The sequence below is a fragment of the Pipra filicauda genome, unplaced genomic scaffold (assembly GCF_003945595.2).
Source record: "Pipra filicauda isolate LSUMZ 115617 unplaced genomic scaffold, ASM394559v2 scaffold483_size702785_pilon, whole genome shotgun sequence".
In the NCBI taxonomy this organism is placed as follows: Eukaryota; Metazoa; Chordata; class Aves; order Passeriformes; family Pipridae; genus Pipra; species Pipra filicauda.
This window is the reverse complement of record NW_024104624.1, coordinates 25,975-42,695: the sequence shown is the minus strand read 5'-3', so window position 1 is coordinate 42,695 and position 16,721 is coordinate 25,975. Positions and strand designations below refer to the sequence as shown.

Here is a 16,721-nt window from a genome sequence, read left to right as displayed (position 1 = left end):
GTGGGATTCACTTTGAAGCTCTGGAGCACAGGGAACCAGGCCCTTGGCACAAGGAGGGGGAGCCAGGCCCTTGGCACAGGGAGGGGGTGACCACCAGCACAGCCCTGGTGGGGACCGGTGGTGCTGCTCCACCTCTGAATCACAATTTATTACTTGCTGCCTCTTAATCACTGTGCCAGCAGTGCCATAATTACATGTATTACATGGCATTATTTTCCAGGAAACAATTTTCACGATGTTAATTTTATTATCTAAATATAATGTGCCTTTTCACTTGTTTTCTAAATCCCCTCTTTGTTCCGCGTGTCTCGCCATCCCGAGGGTGCTGCAGCTCTGAACTGAAGCCCTTCATTTAGTTCTGGCAGGGACAGAACCCATCCAGAAACATGTCTGAGTTGCTTCTTCCCATCTGCAGAAGGGGAAAACCCCCCAGGAATGTGTGGAAATCTGTGGGACCCTTTTTCAGTTGTTTCTCAGCACTGCCTCGGCTGCGCCTGCTGATCCCCCGGGCACTGGGGGCAAAGGGGGCTGGGGGGGCTCCCAGCAAAACTAACATGTCCATCAGCCAGGAGCTGATGTTCAGGGGCTTACTGGTCACCCAGGACCACTCCCCTCCATCAAAGCCATTTAAACCAAGGGCTGAGTCAATTTAATGCTTTTTTTTAAGAGGAGGTGCCACCCGTGGCAGGGGGTGGGACTGGATGGGCTTTAAGGTCCCTTCCAACCCAAACCATTCTGGGATACTGTGAGTTTAATTGAAAGGAATGGCACATTTGCAGATGCCACCAGGCCCTGAGCCCTGGGGAGAATTATCAAATCCCTGAATGTTTTGGGTTGGAAGGGATCTTAAAGCCCATCCAGTCCCACCCCTGCCATGGACAGGGACACCTTCCACTAGCCCAGGTTGCTCCAAGACCCGTCCAACCTGGCCTTGGACACTTCCAGGGATCCAGAGGCAGCCACAGCTTCTCTGAGCAACCTGTACCAGGGCCTCCCCACCCTCCCAGGGAGTAAATAATGGATGAAATGGCAGAATCTGATTTAATCTCACAAAATTCAGGTTAAGCACTAGGAATAACTTTCCCCCCTTGACAGTTCCCTGTGTTAGTGCAAAGACATCCTGTTTTTACAGAAGCTGGAGACAAATTGTTAAAGCTTTGTCTGTCCTCCAGCTACTGATGCCAACCCTCCTGTAATTATTTGACTTCTCCTTTATGGTGGCATTTTAGGAGGAGCTCAGCCATCACAACCCAGCACTGAGCTGGGCTGTGCTGCTGGCACAGAAATACAATTTCTGACAGGCTGTGGGTGGAATCAGATCGTTGATAAATAACAAACCAGAAAACAAAATACTGCTCATAGTTTTGGGGCTTCAAGTTGGTCAGTTTTGCTGATAGTGGGAAGTCTGGGACTTCACAAAAGCCAGTTGTTTATCATCCCAAGGGCTTGCTCTCCACCAGTGGCAGCAGTGGAAAAGCCTTCAGTGCTCTGAGTAAGGAAAAATCAAAGGGAAGGCTTTTCCTCTCCTTACTATGGCATGAAGGGTATTTATTCTGTTTGGGGGCTGCATTTGGCCAATGCAAAGGCACCCTCTTGCTGCTTCCCAAATAATAACTGCTCAAGAATAACAAAGCTGTTGCTGTCTTCATATTGGTTTTAAAGCTCAGGGTCTTGCTGGATTGTACCTTGGGGCTGCTCCAAAAGTCTTTTGGGATGCTCTGAGAAGCAATGTGTGTTTTCCAGATATGATGTTATTTATAAATACTCTTCAGCTGCCTTCCTGAGAGGAGAGGGAACCTCCAGCAGCAGGATTGATGCTCTGAGGTTCTCCCCTGGGTCAGAGAGTCGTGCTGGAGACTTCACGTTATCATGCAGGAGCTGGAAGAGCCGAGCAGAGGTAACACCATTTATAGAGGAGGCAGATTAATGTCTTTGTGAAATGTTTTATTCAGGCCTCTGTTATCTCGCTCTCCCAGCCAGGAGGTGCTTCAGGAAAAAGCTGCACGGCAGCAGAATGGAGGAGGAGGTGTTTGTAGAGCAATAAAACCTCAGCCTCATGCTCGCTGTACCAAGCTCAGCCTTTTACATTTCCTTTCTTCCCCCTTCTACAAACACAGGCCTCAGCTCACTTCCATTTTCCATTGCAGCATTTTGGTCCGTGTTCAGCTTGGAAGGATTTTATTTTCTCCTTTCACCTGTGTCTAGTTGTCTCCCTGTGAACGTGAACAATTCCCAAGCCCCGAGCTCCCGGCTGGCTCAGGGGAGGACTCACCTCCAGCAGCACCATTGCCATGGAAGAGCCCAGGATCCCAAACCAGCCCCATATCCTATCGTGCCATGGGCTGTATAAATAGAGTCAGACCTTGTCCGTGCAGGGAATGATTATTGTCTACAGTGGCCCTTGTACCTGCCTGTCTAGACTCTGTTCTGGAACAAAGTGACTTTTCTTTCCCGATGCAGAGGTGATACAGGAGCTGTGCCAGCTGCACTGTTTCCAGGTGGGATCTAAGAGCTGATTCCCAAAGTCTTGCTCTGCTCTCTTATGCAGCCTTTTATTCCTGCCTCCTTCAGGGAGCAGCTGCTTTCCCAAGGATTTTCTGGTAGGATGGAGGAAGGGATGGATTTTAGTGAGTAACTGCCCCTGCTGAGATCCTGTACCTTAGGCCAGACCTGTGGAGACACAGCTTGTCTCTTTGGGAATCTAATACAGAGGAAGAGATGAAATTAGGAAGAAATTCTTCCCTGTGAGGGTGGGGAGACCCTGGCACAGGTTACCTAGAGAAGCTGTGGCTGCCTCTGGATCCCTGGAAGTGTCCAAGGCCAGGTTGGAGCAACCTGGGCTAGTGGGAGGTGTCCCTGCCCATGGCAGGGGTGGGACTGGATGGGCTTTAAGATCCCTTCCAACCCAAACCATTCAGGGGTTCTCTGTGGTTATTTGAGATAATGAGAAATGATGTGACTGAGTCATTAGTGGGGTGGAGTGGCAGCAAACAGCAGGGGCTGGAATAATATGAAATACAAAGGGACACGTTTGTTGTGCCCTGTTTTCTGTGGGACACAGACAATGTCCCCTGAGAACCCACGTTCCCTAAACAGTGACAGTTGAAGTGCTTAGCTAAGGAGGGGGAAAGAGCAGAGGACAGAGCAGTGTGAGTATGGAGTGCAGATATCCAGGATGGTGGAATTCCCTCAGCCGCGACACAAAAAACGCGGGAAGTGTGGCCCTCCCCTGCCCCTGTGTCAGCCACCAGCTCCGATGTGAGACCATGCAGGGCTCCCAACCCCGGGAAATAATAACCCCGGGCTCCTGTGCCAAGTTTCCAGCTGTTCCCACATGTGCATCCCAGCGTTCCCTCCTCCCGAGCGCCTGTGCCAGCCCCGAGATTCAATAAACCGCCGCACTAATCCGCAGTCCTTTTTCATTAAATGACCAATTAAAGCCAGAGGAAAAGGGCTCTTATTATTATTATTTCAGTTGGGAACATGTTCCCTGTGGTGCTGGGGGGGGTTGTGTGTGTTTTTGGGATGATAACGTTCCCTTCACTCTGTTATCTGCACAGTTTGGTTGCTGCCGTGGCTCCTTTGCCTGGCTCCTCACTGTTCCTGACTTAGCAGTGATTTGGTTTTAGGTTCTGGAAAGTTATTAAACACTCCTGTACACAAGTTAATCTGTTCAAGGTGAGAACACTGCTGGAAAAGTGGCTGAGTGGAGAGGGAAGGTTGGAGAGACATCTCAGTGTTGCTCGGGAGGTGCAGGTACCCGGTGACCCCGTGCTGGGCCACGTGTGGGTGGGAGAAGGAGCAAATCCCTGTCCCAAAGGAGCATTTGGGGCAAGACTGGCACAGAAAGATGGGGGGAAATGTCTGCATGAGCATGGCATGAGGGTGGAACCCATCAGGTCATAAAAACTCGTGGGGTCTTAGCACTTAGAGCCAGGTCTTGTTAACCCACCCTGTTATCCCTAAAACCTAATTTTTGGAGATTCTGAGGGCTGGTGCCAGCTGTGAGGACAGATAAGGATGATCTGGCTGGAGAGCTGCCCTTCACATCCTGTGGGTCTGCATGGAGTGTCCATGAACACAGAAAGGCTTCAGCTCTGTGGGGAGGGTCATGTCACTTTGGGAACCTTCACCTCTGCCCTGCCTTTCTCAGTTCATGGAGTTGATGGTTTTTTCCCACATTTAGGTCACTTAATCATTTTCTGTGCTAAAACAGAAAGAAAACTCTCAAAAGATAAAAGGACTGTGGCATGTGCCTCTTTTGGGGGTCACTGGTTCCCCGGTAGTCCCAGCCTGGGTACAGCACGGGCCCAGCCTGGCATGGCAGGAGCTGCAGCCCCAGTGTTTGGAGGGCAGGGGCAGGTGTGGGAGCCTTGGTCTGTGTCCGTGTGTGGATGGGGATGGAGCAGCCTCAGGAGCCATCTCTGTGCAGGGTCAGTCCCAGCTGCTTCTCTCTGTGCTTGGTGAAGATCCAAACCCTAAAGGTGACCCCAAAACACACCTGCCTGCCTTACATGTGCACCTATCCTGGATTTTTTAATTATTATTACTAATCCCCTGGGTGGTTCAGGCTCTGTTTTGCACAGAGCTGGCACCATCACCAAACCCCCCGTCCTGACCATGCACACACCCTGTTCTGGGTCTCTGGATCCACAGAGGAACCATCACTTTCCCACCTCGGGGGGTGATGCTTCCCTGGATGCAGCTCAGATCTGCTGGACTCCTTTCTTCCCCTCCCTTTGCCACTGTCTCACTTTGCAGAGTAATGAGTTAACCAGCAGGGTCGTTAGGGCTGCTCCCGGCTCCGATGGGATCCAAACCCTGGGCAGGGACAGGATCCAAACCCTGGGCAGGGGCAGGATCCAAACCCTGGGCAGGGGTGGAGCTGCACCGGGTGGAAATTTCTCACCGCAGACTTCGCTGGGGCCAGACGTGTTGTAAATTTTACAAGAAATACACTTTACAAACCAGAAGTCCAACTCTCGTGTGCAGGGAGCTGCTAATTAACAACTTGGAGGCCATGGGAGCCAGGGAGCCCTCACAGAGCCTCCTGGTTCTGAATCAGCCTTGGAAGATTTGGGGGCCTCCATCAAGCTTTAGCTTGGAGAGGCTGGTGATCCCTGTTTCCATTCTCCCGTTCCTTCCCAGCTTGCACACAGGATCCCTCAAATCTCCCAAACTCTCCTAGAAATAACACTTAAAATCATCCTTGAAAACAGGATGTCCAGGGAGGCACGGGATGCTGAAGATCTAACTCAGGATCTTTGATCTCTGCAATTGTTGTCACACCTCTAGGGAGCTCCACGATTGTGGATTCCCCACGCTGCAGGTCCCAGAGTGTCCCCTGGGACCTCCCAAATCCCAGCCTGAGCTGAGCATCTCCAGCATGGCAGAGCCGCTGAGGGACAGGGAGACTGTGATGACAGTGGTGGGGCCTTTGGCAGGGATGGTGCCAACCTTCCCTGCAGGTTTTGTGAGATTTGCAAGGCTTGTGTTTAACTTCCCACCTGGTTCCAAGCTCCTCATTCCGGGGCTCGCCGTGTCTGCACTCCCAGATCTCTGCATCCCCTCTGCCTTGGTCCGTGGGGGTTGAACTTGCCCTGTCCCTCCTTGAGAGCCACCACCACCCCCCCCTGTGTCAGGAATGCTGATGGAGAGAGGGATGTGCTGGAGGCTGGCCATGGGGGTGGCAGAGCACAGCACAGGGCTGCTCCTGGTGGGAAACATCCCTGGCTCCATCCATGCAGGGACAGGGGTGGAAGGAGTCGGGCGGTGGGACGGGACAGAACCAGGGGAATGGGGACAATGATCATTTTTTAGACGTTGTTGGCTTTAATAACTGTGGTTTTCCTCTCAACTGTGATGAGCACGGGGCAGGAACCCCGCGAGGCAGAGCTGCCCTGCCTGGGCCGTCCCACCGGCGCTCCGTGTTTTCCATCTCCTTTCTCTCCCGTTTCCCGTAGCAACGGAAATAACAAACTTTGCCATTCCGAGGGGTTTGCGGAGCAGCTTTGCCTCCATGCTCTGTGTCAGTCACAGCCCCGCAGGTACAGCTCCCGGGTTTCGCTTTCCCACAGTGTCCCCTACTGCTTGGAGTCCAAATTCCAGTTAGGAACACGCTGAAAAAGGAGGAAAAAAAGAAATCTAAGTGAAGTACAAGGCGCGGAAAGTCACCCAGAAGGAGAAATGGGTTTTATGGAGCCTCAGCAAGAATCCCTGCGAAGAGCAGGAATGTGTGGATTCCTGTGGGGAGGTAAATCATAGGATCAGAGAATATCTCGAGTTGGAAGGGGTCCCAGAGGGATCATGGAGTCCAATTCTCTGCTTCTCTCAGGGAGAGGGTCCAGCTCTGCCACTGCAGCCTCGGCTGCTGATCCCAGAGCTGCTCCCTGTCAGTGGCTCCAGGAGGAAGGAATGTAAAGAGGATGGATCCTATGGAAGGAATAAAGAGGAGACAGGAGTTGGGAATAGAGGAGTCACTTTGTTCTGTTTTCCCTTGGATAACACAACAGGGGAAGACAACCTGGTTTAAAGTGAGGGATGGATTGTCCTTTCAAAAATGTGCTGTAACTGTTCCCCTGGGGAGTTTGCTGCTCAAATGAATTATTTAAATCAAGAATTTGAGGGCAGAATGGGCAAGAACACTCCAACTGTGGCAGAGATGAGACAAACTCAGTGGAGCTCTACCTGCTCCCCACAGGTGCCAGAGTCTCCCTCTGGACCTTGAGGTATTGGATCCCATGGAATGTTTGCTGAAACAGTGGGAAATTCATTGTTTACCACCCAAATGAGTTGAAATCTCTCCCCAAAGACCACACAGGAGCCTTTAACGCCGGTGACACTCCAGGACAAGCCCAGCAGTGCCTCACATTTATATTTCTTCTTTCTTCCCCCAGACCTACGAGCAGAATGAATGGATAATCCACTTGGCTGGGAAGCTGCTGGCCCAGGAAGAGGAGGCCTTGTCCTTGATGGCCACGAACCCCTTTGCAGGCAGAGAACCCCCACGGTGAGTCTGGAGTTGTCCCAAGGGAGCTGGAAGCGCTCGGGCTCCGCGTTGTCCCCACCTTGGACATGCCCGGGTGGTTTCTGTTCGTGGTTGGGTTTGTGTTTCATGGCACCCAGGTGGTCTCAGACAGGGTGGGTTTGCTGAGGACACCAAGGTGCTGCCAGCACCGTGATGCCTCCCTGGTGAGGACCCTTTGGATGAGCCCATTCCCAGGCAGGTCCGTGGAGGGCCCAGCGTTGCTTCTCTTGGCCAGAACTTGGTGACTTCTGAGGTGGTTTCCTGCCCATCAGCTTTAGATTTTCTGCTTCGTGAGCTCAGTTCAAAACCCACCGTTTCTGGGGACCTCCTGAGGTGTTTCAAAGACAGAAAACAGCCCTGCAGAACTGGTTGTTTTTGTGGACGCTCGTCTTGGAATTGCTTTTGTTTTCAAGGAAGAGACAAAGCAAACATCAGGCAGGGAAAGGCACAGATGAAAACTCCAAGGTTTTACACAAAGGGAAGTTTTTCACAAAAGGGTCTGTTTTGTTGGTGAGGTTATTTTTAGCTGAGAAAACATTTTTGGGGCATTTTGGATCAACTCAAGTAATATTATGCTCTTGCTAATATTTTCCATTTGAGGCTCTGGGGATGCACTGCAAACAGGGATGGAGGTCCAGAGCACTGTGTGGAATGAACTTCCCCTGGAACCCCACGGATGTTTTTCACTCGGGATCCCAGGTGTGGGTCATATTTTGGGTCTTGGAGAGCCAAATCCAAGCATCTGGGTCACGGGCCCAGCGTGGGCCCTGAGCAACCTGGGCTAGTAGAAGGTGTCCCTGCCCATGGCAGGGGGTAGAACTGGATGATCTTGAAGATCCCTTCCAACCCAAACCATTCCAGGATTCTCTGATCCTGTGATCCAGATTTTTAGCCAAGTTGAGGGCAAGGGTTGTGGGCACAGGTGGGTGCTCACACCTGGGATGGTGGTATAATACCTATAGAAATAAATAAAATATATTATTTCTTTCTTTGATTTTAAACATCCCCTCGTTGCACAGTGAAGCTCCTGGAGGGGCTGACGAGCCCCTGCACCCACAGCACAGCCCTGGGCACATTCCCATGGGAGAGCCATGGTCTGCACCATCCAGCCTGGGAGTGAGAAGGTTAGACTGGATAGAAGGAAGGAATTCCTTCATGGAAAGGGCTGTCCAGCCCTGGCACAGCTGCCCAGGGCAGGGGTGGAGTCCCCAACCCTGGAGGATTTAAAAGCCCTGTGGATGTGGCACTTGGGGACGTGGGTTAGTGGTGGCCTTGGCAGTGCTGGGGGAACAGTTGGACTGGATGGGTTTTTCCCAACCTAAGTGATTCCATATCCTTGGCAGGATACCTACTTTTTCAATCCAGACCCCTTAGCAATGTTTCCCTGAGAGCAGCACCCTCAGCGCTGACAGCAACGATCACATTCCCGTTATAATTTCATTTCAGCTGTGAACAAAAACCTTAAATTCAACCCTTAGCAGTAACACCTGGACAGAAAAGACAGTTCCATGTGGCTGTAGCTCCAGAGGTTTCCAAAGGCCCATCCCTGTGCCCTCGCCCAGGATCCAGAGCCCACCTGTGGCTGCTGCCAGCCTTCATTCCCACCATGGCCCTGCTCCCTGCAGTAGCTGGGTGGAAAAAAAAACCCTAATTTTCCTACCATATTCCCCCCCTCCCTCCACTCTAAAGGGAATTTTGAGACTTAATTATTTTCATTCCCTGCTAGACTAAATAATTAGGGGAAGGGACTGTTTTCCATAAGAACCTTACGCTCCATCCTCCACGGAGTTTGTTCTGTTAATGGAAACTCTACACCTTAAATAGCCAAGGGACTTTCAAAATGAGTTAATGCCTTCAAAATGAAATTTCGGAGACCAAAGTTTGTAGGTTCCTTTACAACTCAAGAAATTATAGTATTTTTTCAAGTGTGATAAACTTAAAATGAGAAACAGGTGACTGATTAAAAATGAGGGTATTGTTGAGCCCAGCCTGGCTGAGCGTGAAGCTGGACTCGGATCCCGGGGATGTTTGGGGGAATGTGGATTTACAAAATATTCTGGTGCAGCGGATAGTTCATAAAACACCAGCCCTCATAAATCTGAACAGGAGGGCTTTGGCTGAGAAATTAATAAGTGTTTAACACACCGTCATGGAAACAGGCTGCAACAATAAAAGAAAACAAAAATCAGATTTGCCTACAGGAGGGGAAAAAAAAAAAACAAACAGGTTTTTTGGGTTTGACCTGAAGTGTTCGGTGTCTCTGATATTAAATCATGTTCACTTTAGGACTTTTATTCCAATTATAGTAGCACTTTGTTGAAAAAGCCCCAACATGTGTGTGAAGCCCTGGATTTGTAGTGGTGGTGTTAGTGAGGGAGGTGGTGCTTCCCTTTGGATGCTCCCTGGCTGCAGGAACACGGGAAGAACGTGGCATTTGGGATTCTTTTTTTTATTATTTGATTGCCCATTTATTTCCCAGTTGTGCCAGAGTTACAGGACTTTGTACTTGGGGCACATTGGGCTGGATTCCCAGGCTGTGGAAGTCACTGTGGACCCTGGTAGAAGGTGTGGAGGTGCTTTTCTATGGGATCTGTGGAGACATCCCAAGTCATGGGAAGGGCTTGGTCATATATGGACATTGTAGAACCCAGTTTGGGGCTTGGACCCCCCCAAAAAATGGTTAAAGGGAATTCTGGAGCTGTTGAAGGCAGGCAGGGACTGGGATTTCCTGGAAAAATCTGGGTGCAAGGTCTCTCCCAAAATGTTTTTGGAGGAGACAGGAGTGGTGCTTATGGGCACCTGGAAGGTGACAGGATCCTCTGAGGTAAAAATGTATAAATATGGGGAGGTTTGGCTTTCCCACAGGGTTTCACAAGGGAGATGTTTTACTGCAGTTTGTTTCTTCTTTCCTTGTGCACTGTAATTGAAAAGAAAATCTCTAATTCATCATCAATGTTATGATGTCAGATATTATCAGAATGAAATGATTCCATGGTCCTGAAGGAGAGTTTAAGGGATTTTCTTTTGGTAAGAACAACCTCAGTATTTCAATGTTAGGGAGGGCAGAGCTCATCCCAAAACACCAAGATTTCCCCCAGGGTGGGAAATCTGATTTCCAGTCACCTCTGGTGGCTGTGGGGCAGCTTCCCCATGGTCAGGACAGCACCACGTGTCCCGTGGCCATGGGATCTCTCTTCCTTGGTGATGTCAACCAAAGCTGGAAGGTTTCCTTCCCCCGGGGGTTGCTCAGCCTTTGGTACAGCCACAGACTCCGAGCCTCCCTTTCTAACTGTTCCATGGGGGAAAAAACCCACTTTGCCACCTCCCCCAAGGGAGTTTTGAGGATAAACTGCCCATGGGATGCTCTTGCCAGACCTTGCAGGAGCCTCGGGGGTCAGTGGCATTGAAAAACAACCCATAAAACTGCCCTTACTCTGCAGACTTGGGCCCAGCTGGATTTATGATCCCTCCCACTACCAGGGCAAGAACAGGCGGGAGAGCGATGATGGAGGCTCTGTTACCGTGATGGATTTGTGCTTTCCACCACCACCACTTGCTCCCTGATTTACAGCAGAGTGGGAAACCCTGAGATAAAAGAAAAACAACCAAAAAAAAAAAAAAAAAAAAAAAAACACCCTCCCAAACCCCAAAGACGCCCCCGTGTTTTGGTTTCTTTCTTCCCCCTCCCAGCCCTGTCAGGCCATTAATTCCACCAGAAAGCACCGGCTCGGGTGTTTTCCCTGGAACCCCTCAGCTGTTGCAGGGAGACAGCTGCACCCTCTGGAACTAATTACAGCTGTCTGGGAGATTTACCCTCCATCCCAACAACTCCAATATTGCTGCTAATTTTTAACACGTCCAGTTGGGCGATGTCATAAGGGGCTGATATACGAGCGACGCCCCGGCGGCCACGGCGCAGCTGCTCCCGGGCATCTGCGGGGCTGCAGGCCCTGCTTCTCAACATCAGGCTGATTATTTTTAGCCTTTCTGCCCTCCCTGAGGCCGTGGCCTTGCCCAGTCTGGGTGGGGATGGAGGGTGGGTGCTTGCCCAGAAGGGTGGTGGGTCCTCCTGGGCGCCGGGTGATCCTCCGCCTTCCGTCGGCTCCGTCGCTCTCCTGGCACCACCGTTGGGCTCAGAAGTTGCCCAAGGGGCCTTGTTGTTGTCATAGCAGAGAGGGTTTGCCATCTCCTTTGAATGCCATCCAGTCCCACCCCCTGCTATGGGCAGGGACACCTTCCCCTATTCCAGGTTGCTCCAGCCTGGCCTTGGACACTTGCAGGGATGGGGCAGCCACAGCTTCTCTGGGCAACCTGTGCCAGGGCCTCCCCACCCTCCCAGGGAACAATTTCTTCCCAATATCCCATCTAAACCCACCTTCTTTCAGTTTAAAACCATTTTGAAATGGTAGCTGGTGCCTGTTGCTTCCCAAGGACACAGGAGGAGCTGTGTTTGCTCAGTAAATCCCGGGAAACTGCTTGCAGCCAGGATCATCCTTCCTGACCTGTCTGTCTCCTCTGACCCACAAGTCAGTGACCACCTGGGGCCTCAAACTCCTTGTGATGCAGGTGAGGTCCCACAGCTCCTTCCTGGCCTTCTTGAAGATGTTCCCATTTCTCCAGGTTCCTGCAGGTTCAGTCTCCTGCCTTAGGTGGGCTCCAAGGCCTGTGGGTCCCTTCCACCAGCTGGAAGGTCTTTGTGTGAGTCCCAGATTTGCACAAAACACCAACACTTGCTGCTCAGGTGACCTGCCGTGGTGTCCTGCTCTGCACACGGGTGTCTCACCTCGGTTACAACCTGTCCTGGGCTCCAGGTGGGGCTTGTACACCCTGAAATGATGGACTCTGGGGTGTTAATGCTTTCCCTGTGAGTGCAGGAGGGTGTTCACTCCCTGAATCCCAGGAGGAGGGAGTGGGAGCAGTGAGGCAGCGCTGGAGGAGTTGGGAAATCCCGTAATTTCAGGATTGAGGCACCCAGGTAGGTTATAAATACTGGGAGAGCTTGTAAACTCTGTGAGCCCTGAAATGAGGGGCTCCAGTGAGTATTAAACTCTGCAGCTTTTACATCATGAGCCCTGCAAGGAAATATTCCCACGGGTTCCAGGTTTTCTGCCTCTCTCCCAGAGCCCCTAACCCCGGGAAGGATGGAGAGGATGGATAGCTCAGGGTGTGGATGCTGCTGCTGTGTTTGGATGCTCAGAGGGATGATGGTGTCCAGAGGCATTCCCACTGCAGTTTTTCCTGCTGCAGCCATGGGAAGGCTCTTTGGTTCCTCTGTTATCACAATGGAAAGCTCCAGGTCTTGTATCCCAGAGAAGTTGGGGGTGCAGGAAGAGCTGTGGGCTTTATAGCTCATCCCTGGGCGAGTGGTTCAGCTCCTGGAAGAGCTCATCTCCATGGAGCTTACAAATTCCACAGCCCACGGAGCTGTGCAGCTCTGTCTCCATGGATCTTATCCTGGCGTGGACCGTGCATCCCAGCATTCCTGGTGGAGCAGACTGGGGGAAGCCCCCCCAGGGCTGGGACAAGTGGTGGCTGAATTTAGAGGTTGAGGAGGGTTGGGGGGGCTCTCAGATTGATTTGGGCTCTGAGCAGAACTTTGGTTGGATAGAAAGGCAAAGCCTGTGCCACAAAAATGCCTCCTCAGTGGGCCGTGGTCGCTTTGATGCTCACACGGTTCTAGTTTTACACGCCGGGGCCTTTGATGGCAAATGTTTTAATGGGCAGGGAACAGATGGGAGAAATCATCCCAAATCAGATGATAGATAGGAGTTAATCTGGGCAGGCAAGGCCATTGGAAAGGATGAGGAAATTTTCATTCCAGAGGGGTTGTGGGACAGCCCTTGAGGTTGGGGAGAAGGTGCCTGTGGCTGAGCAGAGACATCTCCTGACGTCTGGGTCTGCCCCAGAGCTCAGATAAGGCAACTGTGCTCTGCATCCCTAGAAAAAGGAGTTTTGCTAGGTGGGATTTGCAGATAGTTCCTTCAGCATGGGGCACACATGCTTTGGGGGCACATGGAGGTGGGTCCAGCTTGGGAGATGCTCTGCAGTCGCTTAGTGAAGGAAAACCCCCAAAACTTGGTGACAACGAGGGGAGCAGGAGAGGGACTGGCATAAACTCAGCCTCTGGAGCTTCTTGGGGAGATGGATCTGGTTTTTGAGGTGGATATGGTTTTGGAATTCAAGAAAGCAATCAAGCAGCACAGCTTGGGAATCTCTGACTGTCCCAGAGAGGAGCTGGGGGGTACCTGGACTTGGGGATGTGGCTGCTCAGTTACTCTCTAATTATTAACAGGAAACTTTTGTACCCCTGCAAAGGAAACCCTGTGGGAGTAACATTTCAGCCCAGTTTGGCCTTTCCCAGCCTCAGAAAAGAGGGATGTAGGAATGGCCCTGGCTGTAAAAGAGCCTGCAGCTGCAGGGCAGCATTCCTGGGGGGAGATGCAGGTTTGTGCATCCCAAACCCCAGCCAGGGCTGTGGCATTGTCCCCTATTCTCATTTACCTTCCTTCCTCCTCAGAGGAGGGGGAAACATGGAGATTGTAGAATCATAAAATCCTGGAGTGGTTTGGGTTGACAGAAACCTTAAAGCTCACCTTGATCCACCCCCTGCCATGGGCAGGGACACCTTCCACTAGCCCAGGTTGCTCCAAGCCCATCCAACCTGGCCTTGAACACTTCCAGGGATGGGGCAGCCACAGCTTCTGTGGAAAAAGTGATGGGTGTGATGAACACAGAATTCCAGAGCCCTTTTTGTTGGAAAAGACCTCTGAGACCATTGAGTCCCCCCTGTGCCCCATCCCCACCTTGTCCCCCAGCCCAGAGCACTGAGTGCCACGGCCAGGCCTTCCTTGGACACCTCCAGGGATGGGGACTCCAAACCTCCCTGGGCAATCCATGTCCCCATGGTCTGGCAGGAGAATCCTTCCTGTCGTGCCCAGCTGGGCACCAGCAGGATTGGAACTGAGCTGTTGGGATGGGCTGGCAGCAAACCTTTAACTGGGCACAGCCTTATCCATGCCCTGCCCTCTGCCCCGCTCCCCTCGGCGAGGGCGAGCACTAATGGCAAATCCATCGGAGTCGTCCCTAATTATTTTAGCAGTGGGAAGGAACTTCCCGGCTGGCCGAGGCGCCGCCCCGGGATCCCGCAGCTGCGGGAGCGCCGTGCCCCGCTCAGTAGCAGGGTTTGTATTTTAGTAGTGGAGCAAAGCGGGTCTAAATGAGCACTGACATGACTTTGACATTTTTATTTTGTGGGGTGTTTTATGAACTCGCCCCGCGACGGCGGCGACGCGCTCGCAGGAGGGAGCGGCGGGGGGTGTTACCGCGGGCCTTGTCAGCACCCCGACATCAAGGGGGACCCAACCCCCCGGCCCACGGCGTGGGCAGCTCCCAGAGTGTTGCCCGACACTGCTGAATGCTGCTTTCTGCACTGCCTTCAGCCCTGCTCCGCCGTCACCTCCCGGAGCAGCCACGGAACAGGAGCCGCGCTCAGAAACCACGGAGCTGGGCCAGAGGGATGGTGGGGCAGCTGGGGTGGCAGTCAGACCCTCTCCCTAAAATATCCCGGGCAGAAATACTCCAGAGTTGCCTCAGAAATACTCCCAGAGTTGCCTCAGAAAAGAAAAAATTATATTATTCCTGCTTTTATTATTATTCTTTTCAGCTTGGCTGTGGAGAGGTGCGTGGGGAGCGTGCGGGCTGGGGCTGTTGAAGCTCCTCTGCCTCGGGCATCATTCCCATTTGGATGCCGACGTTCCTAAATGGCATCAAGAGGGGCCCAGGAGCTCCCCAATGTCTTGCTCCAGCAGGGATGGCTGTGTTGGTGCTGCCAGCTGTGGGCATCCTGAGGATGGATGGATGGATGGATGGATGGACAGAGCACCGGGATGCAGAGCCAGCCAGGCTGGATGCCCTCGAGCTGATTTCTCCATCCGGCTGTGGAAAGGCTCAAAAACTCCCAATCCCAGCAGAACAAAAATGGGATCCGAGGGCTTTGTGCCTCCTCCCAAACCCTGAGCTCCTGTGCTTTGCTCCTGCAGGTGGATCCGTGGGGAACACTTCAAGTACAAGTTCAGCCGGCCCGGGGGGAAGCACGCCAGCGAGGGCAGGTGGTGGATTCGGAAGAGGATCGGGCCCTACTTCCCCCCTGTCAACCTGCAGGGCCTGAAGAAGTTCTATGAGGACAGGAATTGGCCATTCCCCGTGAGGGACTGACGGAGGAGGACAGAGGGGCACAAAGGACCAGCTGGGGAGAGGGGAGGAGGCAGCTCCCCTTCCAAACATGTCTTGCCTCTCTGTGTTTTTTATCCATATCCTTGTTTACACACCTGTTGTGGAAGATTCCCAGCCAACCTGTCCACCTGCTGGTCTGATCTGGTTTTTTCTCATCTCAGTGGTTGATTTCTTTTGCCAGGCTCTTGGAGGTCGTCAGCTCCAGAATTTGGGAAAGAGGTGAACAAATACCACGACGGGTTTTGGGCAGGTGTTGGGGTTGCTTTGACCACTGCATTGTGTGATGGCTGTAGAGGTGCAGGGGGAGATTTTGGGGAGGTCTCCTGACTCAGCAAGTGTCCCTTCCCTGGGGCTGGGCATCGGGCAGGGCTGTCGGGTCCTGCTGCTCAGACAGCTCGTGTGGAGGTGAGTTGGCCTGGCACAGGGCACTGCTCCTCCATCCCATCTCATCCCACCCCATCCCACCCCCATGTGCACCACCAGCACTAAGACAACACTGTTTCTTTATTCCCAGCACACTGTCCCCACGCTGCCCTCGCTGTCCCTGGGGAGGGTCTGGTCACCACCTTCTCACTGCAGGTTCAGGACTGTGTGTCCTGCCTGCCTGGCACGGTCCAGCTGTCCCACAGTTCATTCCTGGGGCAGCATGGAAAGCCAGGCTGGGTAATTAATACCCCCCAGGCTGGGGAAAACAATGCTGGGGCCTCACCCTGAGTTTCTGTTTGCGTTCGAGGCTCCCCTCTTCTCTTTTTGGGCTTAAAATCACCCCAGATTGTCCCACCACGTGGGTTCTGCTGGGTGAGCCCAAATCTGTGGTGGGAGCGAGAACAGGAATGTGGACACATCTGAAACAGCATCTGGCCAGGCAGTTTGTCCCACCTGATGGCTTCTCAGCCTGTTCTGCTGCACGAGGTCCTTCTGCGGGGAGAAACGAGATCAAAGCAACACACGAGCCCCTGTTCTGGGCCGCCTGCAGAAACCACAGGTTTGCTGAGAAACCCCAAATAGCTCCGTGCTGGAGCGGCTGTGTGGGCTCTGTGACTCACCCCGAGGACAAGCACAGCCCTGTGTGGCTGCTCCATCCCTGTCCCATCACTGCCAGAGCAGCCGGAGCCGCCGGGTCTGCGCCGGCCCCTCCGGCGTCAAACAGCTCCTGTGTTCCCTGGGCTGCTTAAACCTCCTGTTTGCTTAAACCTGGGATTTATAACTGAGGGGTTTTGTCAGCATTCCCAGGGCTGAGATCTGCCTGTCTGGGGACCTGCTGGAGATCGTGCCAGAGGTGTTTGCTCCAGGAGGAGCTGAGCATCCCATGGGCACGATCCAGCACCGCCAGCACCACGGCCACGCAGCCAAGAGGGAGAGGGGCAGGGACAAGCCCAGAAAGGAGCTTTCCAGGCCTTTCCCTCCGAGTTTTTGGAGTGACATTCACCTCTTCCCCTCCAGGAAGGAATTCCAGTGGGCA

The 16,721-nt window shown here is 52.7% G+C and overlaps 1 protein-coding gene across 1 annotated transcript in view; it reads left to right on the top strand.

The window, feature by feature from the left end:
* LMF1 (lipase maturation factor 1) overlaps positions 1-15,414 on the top strand; it is a 158,369-nt gene extending 142,955 nt beyond the window's left edge. Inside the window, exons 10-11 of the mRNA XM_027751201.2 lie at positions 6,897-7,009; positions 15,067-15,414. Coding sequence (XP_027607002.2) covers positions 6,897-7,009; positions 15,067-15,241 — 288 coding nt within the window. The 3' untranslated portion in view covers positions 15,242-15,414. The remainder of the gene's footprint in view (positions 1-6,896; positions 7,010-15,066) is intronic.
* The last annotated feature ends 1,307 nt before the right edge of the window (positions 15,415-16,721 follow it).